The sequence below is a fragment of the Cebus imitator genome, unplaced genomic scaffold (genome assembly GCF_001604975.1).
Source record: "Cebus imitator isolate Cc_AM_T3 unplaced genomic scaffold, Cebus_imitator-1.0 Scaffold55, whole genome shotgun sequence".
NCBI classification, from domain to species: Eukaryota; Metazoa; Chordata; class Mammalia; order Primates; family Cebidae; genus Cebus; species Cebus imitator.
In genome coordinates, this window is record NW_016107370.1 from 214526 (window position 1) to 235843 (window position 21318).

General features: G+C 41.7%; 1 protein-coding gene across 1 annotated transcript in view; it reads left to right on the forward strand.

The window, feature by feature from the left end:
• The window catches only part of LOC108304548 (WD repeat-containing protein 7), a 202552-nt gene extending 190472 nt beyond the window's left edge, over positions 1-12080 (forward strand). Inside the window, exons 8-9 of the mRNA XM_017528784.2 lie at positions 3337-3441; positions 9290-12080. Of these exons, the coding sequence (XP_017384273.1) occupies positions 3337-3441; positions 9290-9493 (309 nt within the window). The 3' untranslated portion in view covers positions 9494-12080. The remainder of the gene's footprint in view (positions 1-3336; positions 3442-9289) is intronic.
• Positions 12081-21318: the final 9238 nt, after the last annotated feature.

The following is a 21318-nucleotide window of genomic DNA, read 5'->3' on the forward strand; positions in this document are numbered from 1 at the left end:
GGTACCTAGCAGCATCATGGTGTGTGTGTGTGTGTGTGTGTGTGTGTGTGTGTGTGTGTGTGTGATATGTTCTGATCCAAGATGGAGTCTCCCTTTGTCCAAAGCATTATGGGGTGTGTGTGTGTGGGGGTGTGGGTGTGTGTGTGTGTGTGTGTGTGTATGTGTGTGTGATCTGATCCAAGATGTAGTCCCCTTTTGTCGAAAGAAGACTTTAAAGAAAGTTGAACTCCGTATATGACAGGACTTCAACAACAAATGAAAACAGAACAATGAGGAATAAAGTTAGAAGGAGGAAGCATTTATTACTCGATGTATAGACTGAGCATAAATTTAGTACTGAGCTTCCTGGCAGTAAAGCAAGCCAGTGTTAGGTTATGTAATTATTGTTACATGATAAAAGAAAACATATTCATCTGGAAAAACAAACGTTTTCCCAACAGAAAATAACAGTCTGAACTTACTTCCCAAGATCTTCTGTGAGAGACATTTCAATGAACAGTGTCTTCAGCTGACATAGACATACTCTTCACATGATGTTTTAAATACTAGCCAAATGAAGACAAAAAAATGAAATATTTAGAGAAGACTGTTCTGAAGAAGCAAATATGGTCCCAGTGAGTCTGTTTTGTTACTTTTACAAAAGGCTAACTTCCTAGCCTCAAAGAAAGGGCTATGAATGTGTCCATTGGGTTGTAACATCCTTTGGACCTGCTTGCTATACCCTGCTCACTGCTGTGTTCTCTAAATTACTGAAGCAATCTTCTGGTTGCTGATTAAGGAAGGATGCTAAGCTGAAGGAGGCAGGCTTGGCATTCTGTTTTGAAATTGAGGGGCCCAATATCCAGGAGGAGGATCAATCCACTTATACCTAGAGTTGGGTTTTGGGGGCTTTCAAGAAGGGTCAGTTTTTCTTAGAAGAACTTTTAGTCTACTCACAGATTTAGAGGATATTAGGATCCCAGAGCATGGAAGAAGCTTTGGATTTTGAATCAAATATTTGTAATAGAAAGGTTGCACTCAATGCCAGGAGGGACCAGGCAGGAAATAAGTGAGCTGGGCAGCCTGGTACACAGTCGTCTTTTGTGTCAGTCCTGGACTGGTGAAGGGAGGAGCTCGTGCCCAGGCTGAAGTGCTCACCGCGACTCGCCCTGGCTGATGCTGCCACGTGTGAACAAAAGCCCACTATTGCCCCATCCTCCAGTTTTTTCAGGAGAGGCTGGAAGTCTTGATTTTACATAAGTTCTGATGAATTAGAAATATGGGCTCAAAAAAAATTTGTTTTTTGCATTTTTGCAGGCCAAACCAAACACATTTATGATCTGATTTCGGCTTAAGGGTTTTGAGTTTGCAACCTCTGTTATAAGTCAGGGCCTTACTGTTCTAGTATATTAGCCATAAAATGGCTTCAGATTGGCCCAGCAGAATTCCAGACTTTTAGCAGAACTGAACCTCGATTTTAAAAATGCTTTCCCAACAAGCTCATTAAACTGACCTAGTAAGTGGGAATGACCAGTTTTTCCGATTTAATTGGTTAAAAGCTTTTTTCCTGCCTGAATAATTCTCATTCCAGAATAGTTGATGTTAAGCTGGTTTCTTGTGATAATTATTCAACAAGTGCAATCCATTTCTTAAATTAGTGTATTTATGGGCCAGCATCATGAGTAATCACATCTGTTTAATCACATGCCACAGTCTGAAGCCCATGTTTGTAGGCAACCTGCTATACTATGTGATGTTGATGCTGAGATATGTGATTAAGGCGTCGTTTTGGAGAGGGGTTCATTGAATGATATACTCAAGTGGTTGAGTTATATGACTGTTTATATGTGTCTGGTCATCTCTAAAACAGGAGTAAGAAAAACATTAAAAGTATTGAATTATTATGTGCCATGCATTGTGCAGAACGCTATGTATTACCTCATTTAAGCTTTGCAAAGCTCTTTGAGCTAGACATTATCATCATCATTGTTCCTACTTTAGAAACATGAGTACTCTGAGGTGTTAAGTGCCTTAAATCCCGTGGCCTTAGGTTCCACAGTTAGTACCTAGGGGAGCTCACATGCAGACCCAGGAAGTCTGGCTCACATCAGTGCTCTCTCCCTGCTCAAAGCCCAGTTCCGTACCAATGTAACTCTTTTCTGAGTGTTAGAAAACAAATGTTATTTGGGACACCACAGTCCCTTGGCAGGCTAATAATAAGACAGGACAGAATGCAAAGGCAGTGAGGAATGTGCTTATGTCCCTAGATCTGTTTTCTGTCTTCTTCCTCATCTTAGGCATTCAAATATGTATTATGAAAAAAGTTGTCCGAAATGTACAGTATATATGAGCCGAATCACATAACAAGCCTGATGCTCCCTCTGAGATTCAGGGTTCACAATTCCTTATCAAAAATGACAGCCAGAAGCCAACCTGTCCTGAATTGTCTTTAAGGGCACACATTTCTGATTCCTTTCTAGACAAAGGAAGGAGACAGACCTACAGCTTGTAAGCCAGATTGAATATTGGTTAATGTGGCAGAGGGATGGTTTTTAATAGTTGAGTGCAGGGAGATTAATACAATATTATGCTAATTTGCTTAGTATCCTGTCTCTTCTGTAATTATTAATATCATCAGGCTTGAGTATTGTTTTTATTAGAGAGGACCTTTTCTCAAAGACCTAGTCTAAAATACAACTTCCTTTTTATTATTCACGGTTAAATCAATGATAGCTATTTGGCAGAAGTTCAAAACTATCCCTGTTAACTTGTTTTTAATGGTATTTGATTTATATGTGTGCCCAAACCTCCCACATGGGTGTGGATGTATATTTACTAATTGCAGCTATATGCGTTTAAACACAATGTTATTGGTGGAAAATGAGGCATAAAGCATGATTATTAAGAAGATGGAATTATAGTCTTTAACTCCTTCCACAACAAGGATTTTTATAATACAGCTTTGGTTGTTTTTTATTTCAGATGAGCAAGGTTCCTGGATACTTTTGGTATCCGTTTCTTAACTTTTTAACTGTAAAATTCTCCCCTGTGATGGACATAAATGAATTAGCACATCGGTTTGCCCATTAATATATGCTTTTTCATTGAGCTCATGCTGCCCTTCCAACTAGGAGATAGGTGGACACCTCAGAATAAGACTGGAGTCCTTGGAGAGTTCCCTCAACAAGAGAACGTCGGTTGCTTTGCTTATTTTTCTAAGCTGAATTTTATAAACAAAGAAGATAACAGCATCTGATACCCCAGATGCAACTTATTCAACATTGAATGCATTTGTGTGTGTATTTGTAATTGTCCTGCGGAATGCTTACCATTAATGATGTCTGAATTTTATTTTAGACAATCCATGGACACAAGGGACCAATCACTGCAGTGGCTTTTGCTCCTGATGGACGATATCTCGCCACCTACTCAAACACCGACAGCCACATTTCTTTTTGGCAGGTAAGGGTAGCTGCTCCAGGGTCTTAAAGTGTATACTGCATGATATGCCTTTGGTAGTAAGCCTTCCTGCTGAGCCTACCTGCTGGCCCTCCTTCCTGCCCTCCCTCCCTCTTTTCAGCAGACATCCAGTCTGTATTGATTGCTGATGATATGCCAGGCACTAGCATTCAGGGTGCTGAGAATACAATTAGCAGTCTGGGAAGAGGGGCTTCTGCCCTCATGGAGCTTGCAGTCTGGAGTAGACATACATAAATAAGCAATTATGGTGCAAGGGGAGCCTGACAGTAAGTTTGTAGGAAGACTTTCCGGAGGAAGTGACACCTAAGCTGAGGCTTGAGTGATGTATAGGAAGAGCTGGATGTTCACAGTGCGTCAGGAGGCGTGGATGGTTAAGAAGAGGGTGCAGATGCACGAGTAGCCGTGAGCAAGGGCGGACGTGATTGAGGGCCTGGCCCAAGAGGAATCCGGCAGAAGCCTCACTGTCTCCAGCCATTCATTTACACGAGGCCTTCACACAAGGTCCCTGGGTCTGTGACTCTAGCATTGTGTAGGGCATAGGGCAATAAGGTGTTTTCCTCGTGTACACCTCTTGTCCCTTTTGTGATTATCTCATTTTCCTTTGCATTCTGAATTTCTCACATAATACTCATAATTCTCAAACTATTCAAAACATTTCGTAAGAACTCAAATCGTCGTTGGTAAGCAGTTCATGAGAATGCCTATGTTTAATTCTGAATAAAATGAATATTAATTTTGAGCCACTAGTTTTGGCAATAGAATGTGTTTTATCCTCACTGCTTAATTGCTATCCCATCTTCTTTTTAATTACTTTATTCTTTTAGTCCTGATAATTATCAAAAAGTTAAACATTACCAACACCCCCAAAAAAGTTAATTTAAAATTTTGTTGTTACTTTATTTTCTTGGGATGCCATTATGTTTTATGAGATTCAGTTGATTGCTTTGAAAGATAAAACAAAACAAAAGTTTAAACAAGGCTTCAGCACATTTGGGTGATAGTTGAAAAAAATCAATAGGTAATAAAATGTAAAACGGATACAATAAATTACTTAATTAACAACATGCTATTAAAGCATGACAACTTCAAACTCTGTCACAGACTTCTTCTTTTATCTAATTTAGTTTTCCAGTTTATTTTCTCATTAGCCTTTCCTCCAGAATATATCTCCAGCATCTTAATTCACTCATATTAAGCTCTTTATCAGAGATCACACCCAGCCCTCATTTTCTTCGTGAGTAACCACAGCACTGGTGTTTACCACTCCTGAAATTCCACAGTGATTCTGTTAGGTGTCCATAAACTGGGCTTCTGCAGCAGCGGTTCTTTAAGGAGTTTACCTACTGATTGTTGTTCACCCCCCACCCCCGCACTCCACTCACGTCTAACTCCATGGCCTCTGTTATGTCAGCTGTACTTTGATAAAAATTTTCTTTTTTTTCCTGTTCTCTTGGGATCTCAGAGGAATATTTATATAAAGCTCCACTCATTCCACATTTATTGTAACCGAGTGGTGGGTACTGGCCTGTGCATTAGAGACGCAGAGATCAGTAAGTCATGGGTCCTGTTTGCTGCACCTGTGTTTCTCAAGGGTTTCTTCTTTGGAATAAACAAACAAAACATCTCTCTTTTCCAGCTTTCTTTCTGCTAAGAAAACAATTTATTATATAAGGAATACCTCAGATAGTAGCCAGATTTGAAACTTTCTCCAGTATTTTCTGGAATATTTTAAATGGAATTTTCTAAATGGTAAATTATCTTTTTCCCCTTAGATCTTCAAGGTTTTATTTGGATATGCTCATCCCTTCCTTGAATATTTTTCTATTTATATCAAAATTACTGTCCAGGTCATTAATGGGATTATGGGTCACATGCTTTTCACCTAGAGACCAAGCTCATTTAATAGACGGCTGCTTCCTTTTGAGATAACATCTTTTCGTCTTCCAGCCCCTCTCTGAAGGCTTCTGCTGTTGACCCTGGGCTTTGCCAAGCACACTCACATCTGTGTGCCTGGATGCGTGGCTTTGCACACAGTGGGGCTGTAGCACATTCCTTAGGCTATAACATGTGTGCCTGGACATGTGGCTTTGCACTCAGTGGGGCTGCAGCACATTTCTTAGTCCATAAGCTCACCTATTCCAAAGGCTGCTTCATATTATCTGCACATGCCAGAGTCAAAGCAGCCCAGGCAGCACCCAGGTCATTTTTGCCTCTAAAACCAATGGCAGAATTTAAAATGCAGCCCATTTCTTAATGTTTAGGTTATACCCAACTCAGTCTTGAAATTTTAAGGAAAGATATAAAAACAGGTTATTTCAACTTTCTCAGGAAAATACGATGAAATCTCTTCCAGAAGTGTCATTGTCTTATTTGAATTAAAGAGAGTCCAAAAACAGTATTAGATCTACTGCTGCTTTCCCCAAATGGGCTTTGCTGATTTATTTAGATACATATTGTTTTCTTGTAATGATGTAGGAGAGTACTTTTATGTTATTCCAGTAAATGTACTATAATATATTTTGAAAACTTAATGAAGTCTTACTAATACAGAACCTTACTAAAGCTATCAGCTATTAAAATCTTTGCTGAGAAATGAGTGTTAATGAGAAATATTGGTTGGATAATTACTCAAGTGACTTAGTAAGATCTGTGTGCAGCATTACTTACATTGAGAATAGCATTAAAACATTTCCTGTTGTGATGAATTATATCTGTGTGTGTTGTGTGTTCATAAAACAATCTTCACAGAACCAGTTTTGTGAAGCATTTGTTTTTGAAGGAGAGAAAAAAGCCAAAGTTGCATTTGAGTGAAACGACATTCTCATCTACGAATGATGTAATTTGGCAATCAAGTCCTTTGATTTTCTAACCCCATGTTTCTACAATGTGAATATTTCACTTCTCTGTATCCATTGGTATTTGATCAAGAGGAGAAGTTTGGTAATGAAATACAGTCACAATTCTCTCACCTAAATCTTACCACCACCATCCAACAACTATCCTCTTTCAGAAATACTAATAATAAATTAGGTAGATACGGTTTTCATTTGTTTTTATTTACTTCATTATATAGTAGATAACTATTCAGCCATTTAAAAGGAATAATGTAAATCTGTAGTCATTAACAAGAGAAAATTGCCCTCAACATTTTATTGAACACAAAAAGCAAATTATGAAACTACATTTTAATATAAGCTTGTTTATATAAAATTTTTAAATCTACTCCTCTTCATCTTTATGTATATGTGGAGGTCTGGAAGGTTGTTTACCAAAAGTTTAATAGTGACTATCTTTGGGAAATGAGATTTCAGGGGATTTTTGCCTTCTTTTTTTGTACTTTTATTATTTGAATTTTCCACAGTGAGTAGTTGCTATCTTTGTAATCAAGAAAAAGTGAATGTTACCAAATCTCATAATTCCACATAGGTTGCATTCATTCAAGACTCAGGATGTCCTCACTTGAGCATCATTTGTAGCCATTTGCTGGCCAAAAAGCATTAATATTGAATAACAAAATAGTTGTTTCAAAGAGAGTTATTTGCCTGATTTATTGGAAAAATTAATACACTTACTATAAAGCTTAAGATTCATGCCGAATTTGAAGAGGTCACAGGGAAAGGATGATCATGAGCATTGAATTTTAGCGAACATGGGGGTCTTTACGATTTCAACTGTGTGCACCTATAATAGTTGTGTCCCTTATTTCACATATCGCTCTTCTGAGGCAGGAAGGCTATCTGACCCAACCAAAGGCATTTTTCAAAGTAGGGACGGCTCAGTTGTAAGAGGAATGCAGTTGTACTGGCCTTTTCTAAAATCTTTATAGCATTCCCATGAGATATTCTCTCCCTTTTCATGTTTAGCTCTTAACTCATTTTTTGTTTGTGGCTAAATTTGAAGAGAGGAATTAAAAATAAGGAAGTGTCTGAGCATTGTATGCCCCTTGCATTTTGAGTTACCAGCAGAAGTCAAGCTTTGCACATATATTCATAGAAAATCTATAAAGAATGAAAAATACCTTGTAGTTATTTATCAACTGAGAAATTAGATTTTTTTCTAAAACACGATGCCTGTTGATGCCAGTTAATGTTAACCAGCAATCTTCTGGATCATTCGGATCTTTTCTTTGAGAAGACTAAATTACTGTGTGCTGTTGCTTTTTGTGTAAGTGAAAACTATCAAAGCAAGCTCACCGTCATTATTTGTATTTTAACTATCTGGAAGCACCCAAGAAAGCAATACAGCCTTGATTTTTATCTTTTGTGAAGTTTTGGGAAAAAGGAGAGAGGGAAGCAGAGAAACAAGCTTCTAAAAGGGTGACAGTAAGGAACCGCCTGGCTGAAAACGGGAACCGAACTTTAGCAGAAAGAGTTAACAATAACCATACATTTGGTTTTAAAATGTGACCTCGTACACTAGTGATTTTTTTCACCTCTGTGTTGTGTTCGGCACTATTATTAATGCAGGAAAATCAGTAACATTAGTCATCTTAAAAGGGTTATTACTCAAGATGATTTAAATTGTGAAAATGTCAGTGGAGCCTGCACGCACTCAGCTAGAGATGCCATGATTTACACCCTCTGACACCATCCTGCTGCTGAGAAGGGCTAGAAAAAGGAATGGCTTGTGTTTTGCACTGATCCACATGCAGGGGATGATACCAGTGATAACACATCTTAAATGTCCTAGGATTTGCCAGGGTTCCATGGATCAACCATTTGTAGATGTTGGATCATAATCTGCATGCTTCATGCAAATCTCTAGAATCTTACACATTGAGGTGGACATTATACTGGAGAGAGGCATTGGAAATGAAAATTAATGCAAAGAAAAAATATTATTTCTGAGGCTTCTTTCCTGATTCTCGGTATTCTTTCCATGTGATTTTTATAATAGCACAAATGATGCTATTAAAAACATTTTAAGTGATATTTAGAATCTACAGAAATCTTCAGACTCAGTTGCTTAGGAAACAGTTCACTTAGGCAACTGCCATTCAATATTTAGTACTTCAATCTGAATACATTGTTGTTCATGATTCATAATTTCCATGTTATTTTCCGTTTATATGAATGGATTAAGAAAACCTAAAATTTAAATCAAATCCAGAAAAACTGCCAAAAAGCAGAAATCATCAATTGATAAAAAGCTATTGTCAATAAACTATTAAGAGCGACTCTCCTTCGTATGATAGCAAAACAGTGAGGCACAGACATAGTGTTGAGATGAAATTGATTCTTGTTCTGCACTTTATAATAAGCCAGAGCTTTCCAGAGAGCAAGTTTTTAAAAAGCAAGTGAGGAGTGAAGGTATTAGTAGGTGGGAAATGGGGGTGGGAGGAGTTTTGAGCTTTGTTTGATCCAGTAAACTGTCACTCTATCTACTGCTTAACTTTGCTTCGTTTTCTTGAACTAATTACAAATCCCAAAGTTTGGTCTTCGTTGACTCCTTCAGGGAATGCAGTTAGCATTGTTGTAAAGAACATAAAGGTCTGCAGTTTTAAATACCCACAATTTCCAAATACCTGTGTTGTCTAAATGAACCATTTTATTGAGAGCTATAATTTAGCTCTCTTCCTAAACCTCCATGGACTCTCCCGTTGTCAGATTCTGCCGCCATAAAATTCCTCTAGATTTCTGCATTTACTGTAACAGCATCAGAATCCTTCCAGGCATACCACAAGGAACCTTTGAGAGGTTAAGAACAAGCTCAGGTGAAGGAGAATAGCCATGATGGAGGAGAAAGTGGCAAGAAGAGATCGACCCGCTCTCTGTGATAGGGAAACGGAGAGGGCTCTTCAAGTGACACATGTGCTCTCCTGTCCCTCTAGATGAACACGTCACTGCTGGGAAGCATTGGCATGCTGAACTCGGCACCTCAGCTGCGCTGCATTAAAACCTACCAGGTGCCCCCTGTGCAGCCCGCGTCCCCCGGCTCCCACAATGCCCTCAAGCTGGCCCGGCTCATCTGGACTTCGAATCGCAACGTCATCCTCATGGCTCATGACGGGAAGGAGCACCGCTTCATGGTCTAACGCTGCTGCCTGCCGCTGTGACTGTGTTTTAGTTCTCTCAATTCTCTAAGCCAATGTTGCCCTGTCCTTCCTCCTCACACCAGATTGTTCCCCGGGGCCTGCCCACCCCAGTGCCGTCCAGGGACGTGGCCGGGTCTTGTCACTTGTGCATGCTTCTCGGGGGCAGACCCCGCTTGGGCCGTCTATCTATTCAGAGGCACACACACACACACACTCTGCAGGATGTGGCCATCCTGTCGCCAGGTAGTTTTTCCTTACCAGAGATGGGAGGGGAAAGCCTGCGGTTCCTGGGAACGCTCTTGTTGCCTGGTGCAACAGAAGCACAAAAATCAATAAACACTGTGATTGCACTCCCAGCCCAGATCAGCATTTTTAGCCATCTCAACCCCATCTCTGAAGTGCTGCTTGAATCTGGCCGTTCTGACACTGGGTGTTGAGGTCATGTGGCAGTCTTCGTGGTGGAAATTATGGCCCTTTGAATTTCCTAAAATATTGTTTACCAAAAAGATTCTGTGTTTACATGTTCTTTTCTTCTGGTGATTGCTAGGAAATTACTCAATCCAGTTTCCTAGGGATTAGCTACTACCTTCTTTATCAACAGCTAACCGATTTGAGATTCATGAGAAAAGATACACACACAAAAATGTTTTCCTTGCAGAAAATAGTTTTCCAGACACTCAGCCTTCCAAAGTGCTCATCTCTTGCTTAATTGGTAGTGTATTTAGTAGTTTAAAATAAAAATGATTACTCCTTATGATCTATTTAATGTAATTATCCAGTCACTGTAACCTCTCGAAGGGACTTTGGTGATAAAGAGCCAAGTTCAGAAGCATAGCGTGTACCTAAAATGAAGACTCTCCTATCTACTGCTACAGATCCTGTTGAAGAAAGAGCTTACCCCTTTCCCCCAGAAACCTTACAATCCTTTACTTCCTACTTCCTGTATGTGTGGTGTGGCATGTATAAGTTACGAAATTATTATAACTCGGTCTTCAAACTACTACTGATCGACTAAAGGAAAGCTAATAAGGTAATCCTTTTAAACAAGTATTCTGGAAAAGTCATAACTATGGCACAAATGTTCAGGAGTGTGAATAAAAATGTGTGGGCTCTCAGTTAATTTGTTTGAGCAAACATTGCAATGAGCGTGTTCATTTTACTTCTAAGTAAGCTTTAACTAGATCACTTTCTTCTTATGTCTAATTGTGCTGGTTGTAGCTCATAATGAAAAAAATTTATAGAATATTTTCTATGAATTGCTCCTAACAAACCTTGATCTGTATATAGTGTGGGGGGTTTTTTTGTTGGCTAATTGTTGATTTGGTGGTTAGCTGGGCAAAATCGTTTGTTATGCAAAAATACAAAATTATTTGTTAAATTGAGAGAAAATACGTGAAGTTTACAAAGGAACCAAAATGATAATAGGAGGATTCAGTCTTAAAAGTTTAGGTTGTCAGAGTTTATCTAATATACAAAAAAGGAGGATGAAGGTCTAGGAACAAACATTGGTTATTTCACCAAAACAGATTTTTAAAGAACAAATTAAGAAATTAAGACCACTAGAACATCTCCTTCATATTGATATGATGTTATTTCCATTGATGGCAAATCTATACTCTTCCTTGGTTTTAGAGTTGAGTGTTCTTTCAAACGTGAGTTTATGCACATGCATGTACATTGTATTTATAAAGATTATATATCTAGTTTCCAAGGGAGAAACAAAGACCTGTACAGCGTAGACTTTGGTGAACGTGCTGTCGTGTCCGGTACAGATAGAGAAATGTAAGAGGCTCTCTCTGTCTTCCAGGGGGCCCAGAGTCTTCTCTAGACCCAACATATGTTTACTTTATGAACTTAAATGAAAATTAATTTATCGTAGACTACATCTCTATTTGGAATGATGAGGTAAATGTATACCCTAGCGTTGTGTTTGTTTGACAAAATATTCTATGCATCAGTAAAGAGGTGTGGGAGCGGTAGGCAGCACGCCGCAACACACAGATGGCTCCCACAGCCACGAAGGTTGAAGACAAAGTCAGGAGCCCCAGAGGGACAACAGCCGTGGGCCAGGGGTTGGGCCAGCCTCTCACGTATTGTGTCTGCTCGGACAGCCAAGGCCAGTGGAAAGCTATGGCTGCAAAACCCTGGGGTGGATGCTGTTTGATGATTAGGTCATCTCTAACTGCTAAACTAATACCCGCATTCTTGTAATATAAATCTCTTCTTGGCTATTTTAATAGCCACAGTCCCAAACTTCATCCCAGCTTAGATTTCTCAGCACTGAGGTAAACTCTGCATTGTCATCCCAGCATACACCTTTAATGTTTTATTGATTTCATTGGCACTGTATTTGGACCTGTCCTTGTATATGTAGAGACATATGTGGTTTCATTGGTAATTTACAAGCAAAAGATGACATGACGTGACACCTGTATGAAAATGTAATGATTGAACTCCCTGTGTACAGCGAGTGAATTAAAATATCTGCCTCAGTAGACATTTCTTAATGATTCCACTTAATAGATGATATGTGCGCTGAATGTTCCTGTGTACATATGTGTGTTAAATAAAACAATTGTATTGAAAACTGTTTTTCTCACATTATTACTTTTTCCGGTGTTCACTCATCTTAAACATTCTCAGTTGAAACCCGTATGCTCCTCTCGCCCTGCTGCCTCTGATCATTCATTTTCCTGGAGAGCTGGCTTGGGAAAGGTGACTTATTCCCAGAGGACAGTAGAGCAGAAGTGAGACAACCAGAGAGAAACTCTCCCTCCAGAAACTCAATGGCACCCTCTGTGGTTTGGGCAAGGGCATTGCATGCCTGTTGCTTTATCTCTACCCCACATGCTCCCAAATAGACTGTTAATGGCACCAAATCGTATCTTGTCAGATTGGATGGCATGGGTTGGCTGCCTCTCGGGAGCTGGGCTGAGATCATTAAATTCATTGCATTTCATACTCAGTTCGGAGTTGAATTTTAATCCCTGAGGTAAAGGCTATAATTGGTTTTCAGAAAAAGCAAGACTAATGAAATAGGTCCTTATTGCTCATAGAGTGTTATGTGTATGTAGCCTATGTACTTCTTTTCTCTTAATTATTTCAGATAAGAGCACAGAAAAGCTTGAATTGAGTCAATGATCATGTAATAGTATAATATTCTACAAGAATTTGGTGAACATTACAGGAGTGGTCTGAGGCATCTTTGGCCCTATCAAATGCCCACTGTGGGCCCCGGGAAATGTTTTAACATCTCATGACTTAAATGTATTCGTATAGGGAAAATAGGGCCAATAACAGTTCTATATGATCAGTGATCACATAAACTGATCAAATGTGGAAAGGCCGTGACATTAATAGGAAGGTAAAGCCAAGCAGTGCTGGGTGAACTTTCACCTTTCACCCCTTCTGGCTGACTGACAGAGCTGAGTGTTGAAGAAAATCAATACTTTGGAGCCAGGAGGGAAATATTTCCACCCTCTAACTAGAGAATGTGTTTTGACAAGGCCAAGATAATCCAAGCTGCACAGGAGAAAGAGAAAAGAAGACTCATTTTTAAAGCCTGACACTTCAAGGTGTTTTTGTGCAATGGTTTATAGATTGTCAATACATACAAATACCAAAGGTCAAAAAGAAAAGCCAGAAGAATTTCAAAAATTAGATGTTCAGTTCTTTTTGTTGTTTACAAAATAGAAAAAAAACCTACAGTTTTGTGCTTGTAGTTTCCTTTAATGAACCAAGCTCACAATGGTGTGTTTTGAGGTGCTCATCTCTCTTTAGTCAAAACTTAAATTTTGTAGCAGTAGCACTATGAATATTGAATGCTCAAGAGGCATTCAGACTTCCTGCTTCTGTACACTTTTTGGCTACAATTTTTTTTTTTTTTTTTTTTTTTTTTTTTTTTTAGTGGTTACATTGTCTCAGAATTTGGTTTTGCAATTCATGTTGATTCTGCCATAATGGCATTGTAAATTCTATATCGTCCTTCACATTCGGTTCAATCCTTTGCATGAGAAAAGAGTTCTTGTACCTAGAACTTAATTTTTTTCTAGCTTTCCAAGTCCCTTGAAGAAAATTACTTATGAAGATATTCTAATTTGTGTCTTTCTGAGTGAGAGTTTTATGCACCTCTAGGAAGATAGTAAACAATTCATTCTTACCAGCAAGATTAGAGCCATTCATTCTGTAGCCAAATGCCTCCATCAGATGGATATAGATTCTTTGCTTCTCTACTGATAAGAAAACTAAGAAGCCAATGATGCCCATACCTTCCAGACAAGCTCAGAAGGACAAAGGAATCCTAAGTATCTCAAGTACATCAGGCCTGCTGCAAACATATGCTAATTAATGAGTGTTAAAAATACAATGAAAATATAGCTTCTAGTTATATACCTTCTTATTAATAAATCCATTCTATTCACTCGAAATCCGTGTCAAAACCCCTAATAAAAGATTTTTCCAGCTTGGTGTTATTTTCCACATTTCATTTTTTTTTAAGTTTTTCTTGTTTTAAAAATAAACTGTGTGTCCTAATCCTGGGTTCTAGTGTGTGACTGGCACAGTGAGTTGAATGCCTGACACAGTGCACTGCCTAGGTCCTCCCCACCCCCCACCCAAACCCCACTGCAGGACTGAAGCGTTCTAACAGCTGTGTGCTGAGTCCTTCCTTAAAGGCCTGCTGCTTCCCAGCCAAAGAGGACTGTCTCACCCAAGGTCATGTTCCCTTTCCCGGGAGACAAGCACATCCCATGGTGGGTCAGGAAGGAGGTTTAAAGACCCAGCCCTGAGGTGGGTGTGGTGGCTCACACCTGTAATCCCAGCATTTGGGGAGGCCGGGGTCAAGGACAGATTGCTTCAAGTCAGGAGTTCAAGACTAGCCTGGCCAACATGGTGAAACCTTGTCTGTACTAAAAACACAATAATTAGCTGGGTGTGGTAGTGGGCACCTGTAATCCCAGCTATTCAGAAGGCTGAGGCAGGAGAATCACTTGAACCCAGGAGATGGAGGTTGCAATAAGCCAAGATCCTGCCACTGCTCTTCAGCCTGGGCAACATAGTGAGACTGCCAAAAAAAAAAAAAGAGACTCATCCCTGAGCTCCATTTCTCCATTTCAAACCACTTGGAAAGGCCATCCCAGCTCCAGAACTCCCTTGAGCAGTGACTGAAGCCTTCATTGAACTGCCTCCCAGCTCAACCTCTCTCTCTGCCCAGACCTGAGCATTTCCCTACAGATGTTGATCCTGAGAACACTGCTCCATAAAATTCCTATGTGCAGACCTCTCTCACACACAGTCTGCATCCCAGAGAGCCTACCAGGAGTGGTCCAAGAAAACAGATTCTAAAACGGAGTTTGAGAGCTGAGCCATTGACCCATGACAAGAAGGACCCATCACTGGTGGTCCCTCATGGACAGCCTCTGGCATGCTAGGCTGCACAACTGTTAAAACTTTCCTTGATGATACTTGAATGGCTTACTGATGGAGGGGGACTTGCTGGAGGGTACCACGTGGCAGGCATTGAGAAGTAAGGGAAAGGAGACATTATAAAGACAATAGATTTGGATGACTGTTGTGGGGTTGCGCTAGAAAAACACAGTGGAAAGCTGAAGTGTGATGAATCACCCATTAGAGGCTGAATGTGAAAGCCACAGGGACTCCTTAGCAACATCTAAGGAGAGCTTCCTCTTCTACAGCCAAACTTGTGAGTCACCAATACATATAAAGCATACTTCCAAAACTTCAGATTGAAAAATGGTTTGCCTCCCAGGTGACTTCAACAGAGAAGTATTACAAAACTTACTTTCTCTACTTGGCCAGATTCAGCAAAGAGCACCCCCTGCCAGTACAGGGGCCGTTCCGGTCTCTGTTGTCACATATTGGGTTTACATAGCCTTAGCTCGCCATCCCTGATAATCTCATGCCAGGAAGTAATGGGATATATCAGAACTTGCTAGAGCAAACCGTAATACCCCTCCATACTCACATCCATTAGCCTCAGCTTTGCCCTGCAACAGGCCCCAGGCTGTGGCTCTGTGACAAACACATCTTAGGTCTCTTTTCTAACAAGCCAAGGGGTTGAGGGTCCAAATGTGCTTGGAGGCCATGTTAGGCATTTGACATGTGCAATTTCACCTAAGTCTTTCAATCATTCTGAATTAGCCCACATTGTGTCGGTTAGAAAACTGATACACTGACAGGGTAAGTAACTGGCCTAAGGTCACACAGCTAGTAAAGTGGTAGAGTCGGGATTAAAATCTGAAGTGCTCTTTCCTCTCCATCAATGGACGCCATCATCAAGGCCAGCCTTATAGCAGCGGAAGAGACATGCTTTATTCTCATATTGACCTCAATAAAAAAACCAAGGACCTCAAAATTCAATCTTCATTTATTTATTCCACAATGACTTATTGAATGCCTATTATTTTCCAGGCATTTCTAGCAAGAGTGAAATTAATATGGTGCAGGCACATCCTTTATGCATCTCAAAGGCTATCTAGCTAATGTGCTGGATGTCGTGAGGCCCATTATCCATAGTGTACACACACAGGCAACCCCTCCTTCTGATGGTTTAACCTGGAGCAATGCTCAGTGGTTGTGCATAGCTAGATACCCACACTGTGCACACGGGCACTGGGTTCTGGGTTGCCTCCTGGCATCTCAGGCCTCTGTCTGCTGCCTTAAGTGCTTCCTCCAGCTCTGCCTCCTTGGATCCCAGCCGTCTGAGCTCCATCCATCCCTGATTTCATTCCTTTTTTTTTTTTTTTTTTTTTTTTTTTTGAGATGGAATCTCACTCTGTTGCCCAGGCTGGAGTATACTGACACAATCTCAGCTCACTGCAACCTCTGCCACCTGGGTTCAAGCGATTCTTCTGCCTCAGCCTCCCAAGCAGCTGGGATTACAAGGGCCTGCCACCGCGCCCAGCTAATTTTTATAGTTTTTAGTAGAGACAGAGTTTCACCATGTTGGCCAGGCTGGTTTTGAACTCCTACCCTTGTGATCCACCCACCTTGTCTTCCCAAAGTGCTGGGATTACAGGCATGAGCCACCTTATCATTATATGTTTTTAATCTTCTAGCACTGGTCTCCAGAGCTTTCCTCCCCAGGATTTGTGATCTGAGCCTGAAGCAACAATGGGACCACAGAGGAGGAGGGGACAGAGAAAAGAAATGAGCATCCACCCTGGGAATGTCTCTTCTGACTGTAGAGTTATGAGCCATTATGATAAACATTCATTTGAGCATGTACATTCTGGTGGATTCCGATGAGAATTAAATGCATTCATTCATCTGGTAAATATCTAGTGAGCATCTACCACACATCAGGCAGAGAACTAGGTGCTGGGATTGCAGTGGGGAAGGCAACAGCTGCCCTTATGGGCTCACAGCCTGTGGGCTGGGGTGGGGACTAAGCCAACCACAAAGTGTAAGACAAGCAATGACAGAAACAAGGAGAGGCTGAGACCCAGTAGCCCAGGGAAGGGGTGGGCAAGATCAATGCGGAGCCTCTGAAGGAAGAGAAGGAGCTGGATGTCAATAGAGCAGATGTAACAGGAAGAGCTTCTAGAGAAGGAAATAGCACATGTGAGGTCCCTAGGGCAGAAGGGAGAGTGACAGCAGGTAGTGAGCTAGCTGTGGCCACATGTGAGGCATCCAGACAGTATTGAATCTCATAGACAATGATCAAGGGCATTCTTTGGGGACTCACAAGCCATCCTAAAGTTGTGAGTTGAAAGATGTGATATGATTTAGCTAGAAAACACCACTCAGCTGCAATGAGGAGAATGGGTTTTGTTAATTATCTACAGAGTAACAATATTAGCACAAACCTCTTAAAACACATTTGGCCAGGCGTGGTGGCTCATACCTGTAATCCCAGCACCTTGGGAGGCTGAGGCAGGAGGACCACTTGAGGTCAGGAGTTCCAGACCAGCCTGGCCAATACGGCGAAACCCTGACTCTACTAGAAATACAAAATTAGCCGGGTGTGGTAGTGCACACCTGTAATCCCAGCTACTTGGGAGGCTGAAAGGGAAGAATCTCTTCAAACCAGGAGGCAAAGGTTGCAGGGAACGGAGATGGCACAACTGCACTCCAGCCTAGGTAATAGAGTGAGACTCTGTCTCAAAACACACACACACACACACACACACACACACATACACACACACACACACACACACACACAGCATTACAGCTTCTCTGAACCAGGTATCCAGGCTCGGCTTAGCTGGGAGCCCTGGCCTCAAGATCTCTCAGGGGCTATGGTCACAGTGTTGGCTGGGAGTGTGGTCCCATTTGAGGCTTGTGTGGAGAGAATTTGCTTCAAAGCTCATGTCATTGTTGACAGAATTCAATCTCTTCTGCTTGTGGGACTGGGGGCCTCACTTTCTTGCTGGCTGTCACTGGAGGCCCTTGCAGGCTGTTGGCTGGAGCCTAGAGGCTTCCCCCAGCTCTCTATCATTAAAGCACAGTCACACTGCACGGTGGTGGCATTAGGGCTGGATCTTGAAAGATGAATAGGAGTTTCCAGGTTGGAAGAACATTCAGACAAAGGAGAGACGTCACTGAAGGCACTGAGCTGTGAAGGCGAATGATGTTTTCAGGGAGCAGCGGATGTAGCCAGTCCCTTACCCAGAGCCATGTTCCCCTTTATTCCACGATTCTAAACCTGGGCTGGGCTCTGTTCTTCGCACCACATGACCATGTGCTCAGGCTGGAGTCTCTTTTCAACCTTGGAAGTGGAAGCTTGATTAATTCAAGCCAGCATGCTCATGCAATGCCCAGTGGTATAGGTAAGGCCTTCAATGCCATTCTGGCCCATGAGGTGGGAGGGGTGCTCTTGGGAAAGGTCTTCCTCCCCAGTAAAAAGAGACATTCAAGTAGAAGTTTCTGTTTGTGGACATAGCTGTGCAAATCTGATATCTGGGAGCCCACAAGCCATTTTGGGCCTACGTTGGAACCCACCTCGGCTCAGGCCAACTCACTGGGGTAAATCCTCAGTGGCACCACTGAGAATCCTGGGCTTCTGGAGGAGCCAGCCCTGCAGACATCCACCTCTGATTCCTTGTCGTGTGATATAATCGTCTTCCGCACTGGCTGAGCCCCTTGCAGCCAACGCTTGAAAACAGACTGTGCAATGTACAGTGACGTGGCAGGAAGTGATTCCAGCTGTAAGCTGAGGCCAGCATGAAGACATTCTTAGTCAGTGACACAGGGTTAGGCTGTTTCCTCTGAGGTCTAGAGAGTTCTCAATGATTTTCAGGGCGACAATGATCCCATATCTTGGCCAAACCTGGTGGCAGGGTGCATCATCGTTGAGAAAATGGAGATTGTTGTGCCAGGGAGGCCAGGGATAGATACACATCTAATCAAGACGTTCTGAGAACTCAAATCACAGCCCTTCCTTTCGGTGTCCTTTAGATGGACACCGAAAGGAAGGGCCGAGGGACATCTAAGAGGCGGGAGTTAGGAAGGCGACAGAAGCCCAGGGTTCCCCAGTGCAGAGGAGAGACAGGGACCAACAGCATTTGCCAGTCCAGAATGCTCACATTCTTGAAAAATACCACACCTCGATTCCTTCACTCCTACGGCTCCCTTCGCCTGTGGGATCCTTCCACAGCGAATTCCCATTCACATAATCGCACGTAATAGCATTGCTGCCATGGGGAAGTCAGATTCAATTTACACCATTCAGACTTGCAGTCCCTCAGTGAGGAACACAAGCCCCGGGAGTGAGAACGACCTCTACAAACTGTATTTATGTGACCCTCCGAACGCCGCCATCCCACATGACAAGACGTGGGGTGAGAGGGAGGCTGAATTACTTCAAATGTATTGATTCATAACTTAGCCAAAAAATACAGAGCTGCAGTGTCTGTCACATTGGACCTATCTCATTGCCGGCTCAGAAATGCACTGAAAACACTTGTTGTTTCACTTCCTGGGACCTATGTTTCTTGCTGTTTGGGAAATATGGTATTGGATAGCAAAGAAGAGTCTGGGTGGAAACGGGTAGAGTGTGTATTCCTCATGCTGAAAACCTGCTTAGGGTGATTTTCTCCTTACTGAACTCCTAAAAAAAGAATTTCAGTTTTTTTTTTTTTATTAGTAGACCCACATTACCAAAAAAATAGTATTCAATTATTATTATATTTTGAATTTCATCTATAAAAAATGTATGGAAATTTGTTTTCTCTCTGTGTGATATTCTCAGTTTTGCCTCTTGGCCCACAAAGCCTAAAATATTTTCTAGCTGGCGTTTCAGAGGACAAGATGGCAGTCTTAGTCTATTTGGGGTGCTATAACAAACTGCCGTAAGCTGAGTGGCTTATAAACAACAGAAATTTCTCCCTTACAGTCCTGGAGGCTGGGGAGTCCAAGATCAAGGCATGGGCAGGTTCAGTGTCTGGGGAGGGCCCATTTCCTGGTAACAGAATGCATCTTCCTGCTGTGTTCTCACATGGCAGAAGGGACGAGGGAGCTCTATGGGGCCTCTTTTATAAGGGCACTAATCTCATTTACTGGGCCTCTGCCATCATGGCCTGATCACCTCCCAATGTTCCCATCTCCCAGTACTGTTGCTTTGGTGATTCGGTTTTAATGTATGTATTTGGAGAGGACACAATCTTTCAGTTCACACGGGTGACTGATTTCTGAGCGACTACTATACCATTCAAAGTGTGGTCTGGCAATTCTCAAAAGAAGACATTCATGCAGCCAACAAACAGATGAAAAAACATTCATCATCACTGGTCATTAGAGAAATGCAAATCAAAACCACAATGAGATACCATTTCACCCAGTTAGAATGGTAATCATTAAGAAGGCAGGAAACAACAGATGCTGCAGAGAATGTGGAGAAGAAATAAGAACGCTTTTACACTGCTTTTGGGAGTGTAAATTAGTTCAACCATTGTGGAAAACAGTGTGGTGATTCCTCAAGGATGTAGAACCAGAAATACCATTTGACCTAGGAATCTCATTACTGGGTATATACCCAAAAGATTATAACTCATTCTACTATAAAGACACATGCACACGTATGTTTATTGCAGCACTATTCACAATAGCAAAGACTTGGAGCTAACCCAGATGCCCATCAATGATAGACCGAATAAAGAAATTGTGGCACATATACACCATGGAATACTATGCAGCCATAAAAAAGGATGAGTGCATGTCCTTTGCAGGGACATGGATGAAGCTGGAAATCATCATTATCAGCAAACTAACACAGGAACAGAAAACCAAACACCAGGTGTTCTCACTTATAAGTGGGAACTGAACAATGAGGACGCCTGGACATAGGGAGGGGAACATCACACACTGGGACCTGTTGGGGGCTAGGGGATAGATAGCATTAGGAGAAATACCTAATGTAGATGATGGGTTGATTGGTGCAGCAAACCACCATGGCACATGTATACCTGTGTAACACACCTGCATGTTCTGCACATGTATCCCAGAACTGAAAGCATAATAATAACAATAATATGAATAAAAAGCATGGTCTGAGCAGCAGCAGCATCAATATCCCCTGGGAGCTGTTTAGAAATACAAAACCTTAGGTTGCAACCAGGCCTGCTGGGTCACAACTGCATTTTGGTAAGCTTCCTGGATGATTCGTGTGCACCGAAAGTTTGAGAACACTTCATGGAGTCCATGTGGAACCTCACAGGTGCTGTTGACACTTTCATTGGGCACCAGGCTGGGGCTGGCTCTGGGCACCACCATCCACTGTGTGTCCCAAAGTGGAAGCCCAGGCCTCTCACACAGGAGTGCACTAAGGTATGCTGCTCTCCCAGGAAATGCCCCAAACTGGCCAT